The 12,097-nt window shown below is 36.5% G+C and overlaps 1 protein-coding gene and 1 pseudogene across 1 annotated transcript; one reads left to right on the forward strand and one right to left on the reverse strand.

Moving 5' to 3' along the window:
- The first annotated feature begins 765 nt into the window (after positions 1-765).
- Positions 766-5,393, forward strand: LOC139456415 (uncharacterized). Its single transcript, XM_071238115.1, has 4 exons — positions 766-1,138; positions 1,550-1,780; positions 2,105-2,246; positions 4,185-5,393. Exons 1-4 carry the CDS (start codon positions 849-851, stop codon positions 4,983-4,985), a joined length of 1,464 nt encoding a protein of 487 aa, XP_071094216.1. The 5' UTR covers positions 766-848; the 3' UTR covers positions 4,986-5,393.
- LOC139456416 (uncharacterized) lies at positions 3,822-6,484 on the reverse strand (annotated as a pseudogene).
- Positions 6,485-12,097: the final 5,613 nt, after the last annotated feature.

Below are 12,097 nucleotides of genomic sequence, written 5' to 3' on the forward strand. Positions count from 1 at the left end.
ATGCATTCTTACATGGTCGACCCTCATGAAAAATATTGGCGCAATTGCATCAAAAATCATGACTTGAGTTCGAACTATGAATACATCAGCGAGTCGAATTTTTTCACATGCATGACTTTTACGCCATGAGAGCTATTCTCCAAAGTATTAGTTTCAGAACGAAAACATTTGGTGTGTGGATGCATTCTTACATGGTCGACCATCATGTAAGTTATTCGTGCAATTCCATAAAAATTCTTGACTTGAGTTCGAACTATAAATACATCAGCGATTCGAATTTTTTTCACATGCATGACTTTTACGCCATGAGAGCTCTTCTTCAAAGTATTAGTTTCAGAACGAAAACATTTGGTGTGTGGATGCATTCTTACATGGTCGACCCTCATGTAAAATATTGGCGCAATTGCATCAAAAATCATGACTTGAGTTCGAACCTTATATACATCAGTGATTCGAATTTTTTCACATGCATGACTTTTACGCCATGAGAGCTATTCTCCAAAGTATTAGTTTCAGAACGAAAACATTTAGTGTGTGGATGCATTCTTACATGGTCGACCCTCATGTAAATTATTGGCGCAATTCCATAAACATTCTTGACTTGAGGCCGAACTATAAATACATCAGCGATTCGAATTTTTTTCACATGCATGACTTTTACGCCATGAGAGCTATTCTCCAAAGTATTAGTTTCAGAACGAAAACATTTGGTGTGTGGATGCATTCTTACATGGTCGACCCTCATGTAAAATATTGGCGCAATTGACCTCTCCGTATGGCACCTTAAGCCACGCCTTCAAAGAGGTCACGACCTTTCCGCCACTTCCTTAGACAAACTTATAAACAACATGGCTGCCTCTTGTCAAACTCGGAGAGCTTCGTTGGCGGATTTACAGGCTGATTTGTCGACTTCTTTTATGAAACAGGTGTCATTTTCAATGAAAAGTAAACAGCAAGGGTTTAAGTTTTTTAGTGAGGGGTACTTCCATTCAGTAAGCATGACTTACGGAGAGAATGACACCATCGTCAGTAGTGCCAAGTGCTATCGCAGTATGAAGAAAAACGAGCCGCCCCATGCTGTTCATGTTGACATCAAGCCTGAAGAAATTTCCTATGCCTATTGTTCATGTCAAGCAGGGTAAGTTGACCGTTGACAACCAGGTTTGTCTCATTACTGTTGACAAGATGCATTATCCCGTAATATTTATTGTTGATACAAACGTATCATGTTCCCTAATTTCGTGATACATTCGTTCAATATACTGAGGCTAACAGGATAATAGTTACATCCAGAGGTAATGATCATGATAATAAATTTATGTAAAGACATTTCACTCAAATCTCCTGACGAAAGAAAAGTTATTGTGTGTTAATTTACAGTACTGGACTCCATACCAAAAACACCTTATCACCTGTTAAAAAAAGATCAATATTAACATCTGATATATTTGTCAAATATGCAACTAACTTTTTAATGTTTTATTTGTATGGATTATAAAAACTTGCAATTTAATTTAGCATCAATTTTGAATTTCACTAAATTTTTCAGAGCTAGTGGATCATGTTCCCATGTCATTGGATTCATCATAGCACTGCAGCAATGGCAGTTGATGGGTTTCACTGAGGTTCCATCAAAGCTGTCCAGTACATCACTTCCAGAACAGTGGAGCAAACCTCGGTGTACCAAAGTTGAAGCAGGCGATGTACCACATTTAGTTTTTGTCAACCCCAAACCAGACAGGAAAAAGAAACCAGTTACTAATACATTGACAGAATGCAGGTACTTGATTTATTCTGATTTATTTCATGAATTATGCTTTCCTTATTTCACTCAAAGCAAACAAATGTATACATAAAGTTCACTGGTATCACATGTATCATAAACATTAACATAACTAAATATACATTGATATAAACTAAATGATAATCATCATGTTCAATGGAAATAGATGCCATAATTGTCATGTTTATCACTCTTAAATGTATTACATTTCAACAAGACACATTTGAATTCATCAACAGGATAAACTTCAACAAGGAAGTGAGCTCTCTAACAATAAGTTCTCTGGATTAAGAAAGTGAGATAGACAATTACATTTTACAGAAATGTACGGGTCGAGGAAGCAGATGTTGAACATCTTCAAGGCCTAAAACACCTTCCCATTGGATACCTCGTCTGCAACCCCTCTAAAACTGTGCACACTCATGTGGGACCAGTCCCTGTTGGCAGTGGCTTGTCAACGCATGTAAGTTTAGCAATGGTTTTAGTGTTTGTTAGAATTTGACCACAGCCTTTACCTGCCAAGCATGTTGTAACTCAATGGGAAATGACTGGATATATCCAACCTTAACATGTTTGTTAAGGGGTAGCCACCGTAGATATTGAGGATGCTATTATAGTGAAACTCCTAATACAGCAATTCAGAATTTTGTACAGTAATTTTACTCTATATCATTATTACTGGAGGATGTTTTTCACATGGTGTGACCATTATCAAGGTCCCATTGTACACTGTCATGTTTTAACACTATAGTAACAGTAAGACATGGTAAATAGGGCTAAAGCTACATGTTTATAAGCTCAGGTCAAATCAGGGACAATATCCTATCTAGCAAAGAAAAGCTGGAATTAAGATTACTTCATGTGTTTGGGCGAAAGGAAGTTTGGATTAAAATCACTTCATGTAATTGAATAGGTGACAGGTCACATAAAATTATAGTTCAAGTGGTTCAGTTTTGACAAAAGTATTATCATGATTATGTTTGAATTCAATATGGTACTGTTATTATTATGTAAATGATGTAATTTTACATTGCTACCTGTGAATCTGACCTTTGGCCCAAGCTCAAACAATGCTAACAAACATGTGACAGCAGAACCTTGGTATGCAGTACAAACACAAATTTAGCCTGATAACATGATAGGTCTAAAAAGAATTTTGCAGTGTTGCAAAAACAACTACATGTACTGTGTCTCAATTTACTTCTTTCTGATACAAGGAGGCATGAAATTTGTCAGAAAAGAGCAAACATACCAAATTTGATCAATTGAAGACAACATTGATAGCTGAATGCGGCCACTGAGAATCTTGAAACTTTTGATTCTGCGTATAGCTCTTTCGACATGTACTCTGTGCCCAGCAATCTTTTGAGTGAAGGTGACATCTTTTTGGCTCATCTGTACACCAGACTTAGCAAATGGTGGTATATTCAGTCGAAGCCCTGTTTTCTCTACTTCTGCTTCAATATCAAACCCCTTATCTGCCATAATTCCATCTCCCTCCTCCAGATAACCAATCTCAATAAGATCAATCAGTGTTGACTGAAAACCTGACTGCTTAAATATTTCTTTGTCTGACATTGCCCCTGAGAACAGCATAGAAATAAAAATAACTGAGCCTCTCGGATCTACAGCCACTAATGCCTTCAATGTGTTAGTGGACTTGTAATTGCTGTACGTTTGAGTTTGGGTATTTAGTGAAGATGGTTTTTCAATTCTAATTTCTGTGCAGTCAACAATAGGAAATGTACTTGGAAAATCTTTCCTATAGTCCTCTGGCATCCTTTCATACAAGACATCTCTGTGGGGCCAGATGCTTACCTCACCAAACCTGAGAAACATGTAATTTATCCAGGAATTGAAGATAACCCCTGCAACTTGCTGAGTAATTGCAAATCTAAAAGCCAAATCCTGCAAGTGAAAATTATTTCTCAGTTTGCAAAGCGTCAAAAACAACTGATTTTCAAGGGAAAGTTTCCTAATTTTGGACAATTTTCCTTTCCCAAGATACCTAAGAGGACATGATTGAGGATCTGGAACTAAATACCTATATATGGCAATGAAGGTTTCTTTGTTAAAGCCTGTGTAGTACTTAATAAGCTTAGCATCTTCCAATATAACATCAATCGAAAAAGTAAATGTTTTTTGCTTTTTTAGATGTTCACATTCCTCTTCAGTATCTTTCAGCTTTCTCAAGACATCTATAAGCTCCAAACTGCATGTTGACAGATCTCTCTTCAGGCTCTCATTCTCTGCAATAAGTGCTATCATATCCATTGGGTCGATCCCTGAAACATTTAAAAGTAAAAGGAAATCAATTCTGCCAAATACAAATTGATGTTATAATGTAATGACAAATAAACATTGTTAATTTGATCTCATGTCAGTTTGCTTTTTATTTCAGGCAAAGTTTTTTGAGACTGAGCCAATAAAATCTGTTGGCACTAGATGTGGCAATCTAGCTTTTCCCCAGGCCGCCACAGTGACCCTTGGAGCAGAGTACCACATCGAGGATATGACACAGGAGCAATGTGAACAGTTAGAGCAACTAACAAGGGACCAGACCAACAGTCAGATATGGTTTCAAGCCAGGAAACACAGGCTGACAGCATCCACATTTGGGATCATACTCAAAAGAAAAACCATCACAGAAAAGTTCATCAACAATATCATAAATGAAAAGGCTTTCACATCTGCTGCAACCAGCTATGGCAAAAGTAATGAAAGACAAGCTATTGAAAAATACATTAAGCAGTCAGGTAATCATGTTCATGATTGTGGTCTTGTAGTGAACAGAAAGTTTCCATTTCTAGGAGCTACACCAGATGGGAAGGTGTGTGAAGATGGTATTACAGGCATCATAGAAGTAAAATGTCCATACTCAGCCCGAGACATGTCCATCAGTGATGCCTGCTGTTTATTGCCAAAGTTCTGCTTGCAAAATACAGATGGGATAATTTCAATCAAGAAAGCTCCCCATAATCATGAATATTTTTATCAAGTTCAAGGACAACTCATGATTTCAGGTGCTGCCTTTTGTGACTTTGTTGTTTTCACAAAAAAAGACCTGTTCATACAAAGAATTTTTCCTCTTCCTGTGTTTATGCAACAAATGTTGGATGAATTGAGTGCTTTTTACTTTCAGTATGTTAAACCAGTACTGTGTTTGCCAAGTTCTCAGAATGTGTGTACACTTACAGCATGAGTCAGTCTGACAATCTGTTGTCACGTTTGAACTTGTATGAACAGCAGTGGCAGAAGGTAAAGATGGGTTGTCAGATTTAGCTATCTTTTCTGTTGGCTCCAATCTGCAATAATATTTGAAACTATAAACTTTTACAAAGTTACTATTGATTGTTGTTTGAGAAGATAAAATTAAACCAATATCAAATATTTGTGTGTCTGTTATTTGAGTTCATACAGTATAATGTGCATGAGTGTCATATAACAATGTTTAATAGCAAAAGAGGATAAAGTGTGACCCATATAGGTGCTGACTGGATGCATACATTACCTTATCAAACAATTTCACATCATACTGGGTGTTAATGAGACACTCAACACATCTAATAAATTTCCTCATGTGCTATCTCAACTTGTATTACCTTCCAATCTCTCCAACTTTTTGGCTAACACTGAATTTTCACATTAGCCAATATCGTTATCAAACTTTTATTAAATGAACAAACAATTTAAAGAACAAAAGCTATACCTACCTACCCTATTTATTGTTTGTTCCAAGCAGAACTCATTTATTTTTATTTCATCCAAATTAACAACATACATTTCCCCTGGGCAGTATTCATTACAAGATCAGAAAATCTTATTTACGAACTTATGTGAACAAGATGGAACAACTGAATCAACTGTAGAAATTTTACAAAGTATTTGATCATGTCAATTGATAAACAAATTGTAAAAAACCAATCAATGGCTTCTTACAGTGTACACAAACCTCTGAGTTCCATCATCAGTGGGCTTTCTTTTTGTAGGGGGCTTCCTACTCAGTCCAGCCTTGTCAAAGTGATTGGCAGGTAATGGGTCTGGATGTTGCTCACTTGGAAAATTGTTGACGAAGTGCTGAAAATCAAATTTAACATAAAAACCTCTATTATGTGGATAAACCGATGTATAATGTATATAAACACAATGAATTCAAAAGTTTTCAATAAGTTTGTGAAATCTTTATATACATAGATCTTTATACATCTGTTCGACGATTACCAACCCAGCTAATTTATATTCACTACTTGGCCAATGGTAATAGGAAAACTGATCGCTGCCAAACAAAATGACGTATCCAACTATAAAATTGATAAAATGTACGGGAAATGTACCTTTGTGCAAACATATCTATTGCAGTTGATGTTTGACGGATTGAGCTGATTATGCGGTCGCCCACAAAGTTTTATCCACCGTAGGCACTTCTCGTAGTCAGTCTTCGGTTTTGGAAACGGTATGAACTTGACACCGCCTTCAAGTCGTTCAGGATACCTGTCATCACTATTGCACAGACCGTGACTGCACCTCTTTACCATTTTTTTCTGGATATGTTGGCCGATAGAACGATTGCGTAAAGCGCGCCGGCCCAACTTAGACAAGCTTGTTTGTCTAAGGAAGTGACTGCAGTCAAAGTATGCGTGCGCAGACTGTCAGAGCGACTCGCTGATTGGTCAAGTCAGCTGTCAATAAAATTCGACGGAGAGGTCAATTGCATCAAAAAGCATCACTTAAGTTTCAACCTTATATACATCAGTGATTCGAATTTTTTCACATGCATGACTTTTACGCCATGAGAGCTATTCTCCAAAGTATTAGTTTCAAAACGAAAACATTTGGTGTGTGGGTGCATTCTTACATGGTCGACCCTCATGAAAAATATTGGCGCAATTGCATCAAAAATCATCAGCTTAAATCGAACCTTATATACATCAGTGATTCGAATTTTTTCACATGCATGACTTTTACGCCATGAGAGCTATTCTCCAAAGTATTAGTTTCAGAACGAAAACATTTAGTGTATGGATGCATTCTTACATGGTCGACCCTCATGTAAAATATTGGCGCAATTGCATCAAAATTCTTGACTTGAGTTCGAACTATAAATACATCAGCGTTTCGAATTTTTTTCACATGCATGACTTTTACGCCATGAGAGCTATTCTCCAAAGTATTAGTTTCAGAACGAAAACATTTGGTGTGTGGATGCATTCTTACATGGTCGACCCTCATGCAAAATATTGGCGCAATTGCATCAAAAATTCTTGACTTGAGGCCGAACTATGAATACATCAGCGATTCGAATTTTTTTCATATTCATGACTTTTACGCCATGAGAGCTATTCTCCAAAGTATTAGTTTCAGAACGAAAACATTTGGTGTGTGGATGCATTCTTACATGGTCGACCCTCATGAAAAATATTGGCGCAATTGCATCAAAAATCATGACTTGAGCTCGAACTGTGAATACATCAGCGATTCGAATTTTTTCATATGCATGACTTTTACACCATGAGAGCTATTCTCCAAAGTATTAGTTTCAGAACGAAAACATTTGGTGTGTGGACGCATTTTTACATGGTCGACCATCATGTAAATTATTGGCGCAATTCCTTAAAAATTCTTGACTTCAGTTCGAACTATAAATAAATCAGCGATTCGAATTTTTTCATATGCATGACTTTTACGCCATGAGAGCTATTCTCCAAAGTATTAGTTTCAGAACGAAAACATTTGGTGTGTGGATGCATTCTTACATGGTCGACCCTCATGTAAAATATTGGCGCAATTGCATCAAAAATCATGACTTGAGTTCGAACCTTATATACATCAGTGATTCGAATTTTTTCACATGCATGACTTTTACGCCATGAGAGCTATTCTCCAAAGTATTAGTTTCAGAACGAAAACATTTGGTGTGTGGATGCATTCTTACATGGTCGACCCTCATGTAAATTATTGGCGCAATTCCATAAAAAATCTTGACTTGAGGCCGAACTATAAATACATCAGTGATTCGAATTTTTTTCACATGCATGACTTTTACGCCATGAGAGTTATTCTCCAAAGTATTAGTTTCAGAACTAAAACATTTGGTGTGTGGATGCATTCTTACATGGTCGACCCTCATGAAAAATATTGGCGCAATTGCATCAAAAATCATGACTTGAGTTCGAACCTTATATACATCAGTGATTCGAATTTTTTCACATGCATGACTTTTACGCCATGAGAGCTATTCTCCAAAGTATTAGTTTCAGAACGAAAACATTTGGTGTCTGGATGCATTCTTACATGGTCGACCCTCATGTAAATTATTGGCGCAATTCCATAAACATTCTTGACTTGAGTTCGAACTATAAATACATCAGCGATTCGAATTTTTTTCACATGCATGACTTTTACGCCAATTCCATCAAAATTCTTGACTTGAGGCCGAACTATAAATACATCAGCGATTCGAATTTTTTTCACATGCATGACTTTTACGCCATGAGAGCTATTCTCCAAAGTATTAGTTTCAGAACGAAAACATTTGGTGTGTGGATGCATTCTTACATGGTCGACCCTCATGAAAAATATTGGCGCAATTGCATCAAAAATCATGACTTGAGTTCGAACCTTATATACATCAGTGATTCGAATTTTTCACATACATGACTTTTACGCCATGAGAGCTATTCTCCAAAGTATTAGTTTCAGAACTAAAACATTTGGTGTGTGGATGCATTCTTACATGGTCGACCATAATGTAAATTATTGGCGCAATTCCATAAAAAATCTTGACTTGAGGCCGAACTATAAATACATCAGCGATTCGAATATTTTTCACATGCATGACTTTTACGCCATGAGAGTTATTCTCCAAAGTATTAGTTTCAGAACTAAAACATTTGGTGTGTGGATGCATTCTTACATGGTCGACCCTCATGTAAAATATTGGCGCAATTGCATCAAAAATCATCACTTAAGTAGGAACCTTATACACATCAGCGATTCGAATTTTTTCATGTGGATGACTTTTACACCATTAGAGCTGTTCTCCAAAGTATTAGTTTCAGAACGAAAACATTTGGTGTGTGGACGCATTTTTACATGGTCGACCATCATGTAAATTATTGGCGCAATTCCTTAAAAATTCTTGACTTCAGTTCGAACTATAAATACATCAGCGATTCGAATTTTTTCATATGCATGACTTTTACGCCATGAGAGCTGTTCTCCAAAGTATTAGTTTCAGAACGAAAACATTTGGTGTGTGGATGCATTCTTACATGGTCGACCCTCATGTAAAATATTGGCGCAATTGCATCAAAAATCATGACTTGAGTTCGAACCTTATATACATCAGTGATTCGAATTTTTTCACATGCATGACTTTTACGCCATGAGAGCTATTCTCCAAAGTATTAGTTTCAGAACGAAAACATTTGGTGTCTGGATGCATTCTTACATGGTCGACCCTCATGTAAATTATTGGCGCAATTCCATAAACATTCTTGACTTGAGTTCGAACTATAAATACATCAGCGATTCGAATTTTTTTCACATGCATGACTTTTAAGCCAATTCCATCAAAATTCTTGACTTGAGGCCGAACTATAAATACATCAGCGATTCGAATTTTTTTCACATGCATGACTTTTACGCCATGAGAGCTATTCTCCAAAGTATTAGTTTCAGAACGAAAACATTTGGTGTGTGGATGCATTCTTACATGGTCGACCCTCATGAAAAATATTGGCGCAATTGCATCAAAAATCATGACTTGAGTTCGAACCTTATATACATCAGTGATTCGAATTTTTCACATACATGACTTTTACGCCATGAGAGCTATTCTCCAAAGTATTAGTTTCAGAACTAAAACATTTGGTGTGTGGATGCATTCTTACATGGTCGACCATCATGTAAATTATTGGCGCAATTCCATAAAAAATCTTGACTTGAGGCCGAACTATAAATACATCAGCGATTCGAATATTTTTCACATGCATGACTTTTACGCCATGAGAGTTATTCTCCAAAGTATTAGTTTCAGAACGAAAACATTTGGTGTGTGGATGCATTCTTACATGGTCGACCCTCATGTAAAATATTGGCGCAATTGCATCAAAAATCATCACTTAAGTAGGAACCTTATACACATCAGCGATTCGAATTTTTTCATGTGGATGACTTTTACACCATTAGAGCTGTTCTCCAAAGTATTAGTTTCAGAACGAAAACATTTGGTGTGTGGACGCATTTTTACATGGTCGACCATCATGTAAATTATTGGCGCAATTCCTTAAAAATTCTTGACTTCAGTTCGAACTATAAATACATCAGCGATTCGAATTTTTTCATATGCATGACTTTTACGCCATGAGAGCTGTTCTCCAAAGTATTAGTTTCAGAACGAAAACATTTGGTGTGTGGATGCATTCTTACATGGTCGACCCTCATGTAAAATATTGGCGCAAATGCATCAAAAATCATGACTTGAGTTCGAACCTTATATACATCAGTGATTCGAATTTTTTCACATGCATGACTTTTACGCCATGAGAGCTATTCTCCAAAGTATTAGTTTCAGAACGAAAACATTTGGTGTGTGGATGCATTCTTACATGGTCGACCCTCATGTAAATTATTGGCGCAATTCCATAAAAATTCTTGACTTGAGTTCGAACTATAAATATATCAGCGATTCGAATTTTTTTCACATGCATGACTTTTACGCCAATTCCATCAAAATTCTTGACTTGAGGCCGAACTATAAATACATCAGCGATTCGAATTTTTTTCACATGCATGACTTTTACGCCATGAGAGCTATTCTCCAAAGTATTAGTTTCAGAACGAAAACATTTGGTGTGTGGATGCATTCTTACATGGTCGACCCTCATGTAAAATATTGGCACAATTGCATCAAAAATCATCACTTAAGTTTGAACCTTATATACATCAGTGATTCGAATTTTTTCACATGCATGACTTTTACGCCATGAGAGCTATTCTCCAAAGTATTAGTTTCAGAACTAAAACATTTGGTGTGTGGATGCATTCTTACATGGTCGACCCTCATGAAAAATATTGGCGCAATTGCATCAAAAATCATGACTTGAGCTCGAACTGTGAATACATCAGCGATTCGAATTTTTTCATATGCATGACTTTTACACCATGAGAGCTGTTCTCCAAAGTATTAGTTTCAGAACGAAAACATTTGGTGTGTGGACGCATTTTTACATGGTCGACCATCATGTAAATTATTGGCGCAATTCCTTAAAAATTCTTGACTTCAGTTCGAACTATAAATAAATCAGCGATTCGAATTTTTTCATATGCATGACTTTTACGCCATGAGAGTTATTCTCCAAAGTATTAGTTTCAGAACGAAAACATTTGGTGTGTGGATGCATTCTTACATGGTCGACCCTCATGTAAAATATTGGCGCAAATGCATCAAAAATCATGACTTGAGTTCGAACCTTATATACATCAGTGATTCGAATTTTTTCACATGCATGACTTTTACGCCATGAGAGCTATTCTCCAAAGTATTAGTTTCAGAACGAAAACATTTGGTGTGTGGATGCATTCTTACATGGTCGACCCTCATGTAAATTATTGGCGCAATTCCATAAAAAATCTTGACTTGAGGCCGAACTATAAATATATCAGTGATTCGAATTTTTTTCACATGCATGACTTTTACGCCATGAGAGCTATTCTCCAAAGTATTAGTTTCAGAACTAAAACATTTGGTGTGTGGATGCATTCTTACATGGTCGACCCTCATGTAATATATTGGCGCAATTGCATAAAAAATCATCACTTAAGTTTGAACCTTATACACATCAGTGATTCGAATTTTTTCACATGCATGACTTTTACGCCATGAGAGCTATTCTCCAAAGTATTAGTTTCAGAACGAAAACATTTGGTGTGTGGATGCATTCTTACATGGTCAACCATCATGTAAAATATTGGCGCAATTGCATCAAAAATCATCACTTAAGTTTGAACCTTATATACATCAGCGATTCGAATTTTTTCACATGCATGACTTTTACGCCATGAGAGCTATTCTCCAAAGTATTAGTTTCAGAACGAAAACATTTGGTGTGTGGATGCATTCTTACATGGTCGACCCTCATGAAAAATATTGGCGCAATTGCATCAAAAATCATGACTTGAGTTCGAACCTTATATACATCAGTGATTCGAATTTTTTCACATGCATGACTTTTACGCCATGAGAGCTATTCTCCAAAGTATTAGTTTCAGAACGAAAACATTTGGTGTCTGGATGCATTCTTACATGGTCGA

This window comes from Haliotis cracherodii, unplaced genomic scaffold, assembly GCF_022045235.1.
Source record: "Haliotis cracherodii isolate W230 unplaced genomic scaffold, xgHalCrac1.p SCAF_11, whole genome shotgun sequence".
In the NCBI taxonomy this organism is placed as follows: domain Eukaryota; kingdom Metazoa; phylum Mollusca; class Gastropoda; order Lepetellida; family Haliotidae; genus Haliotis; species Haliotis cracherodii.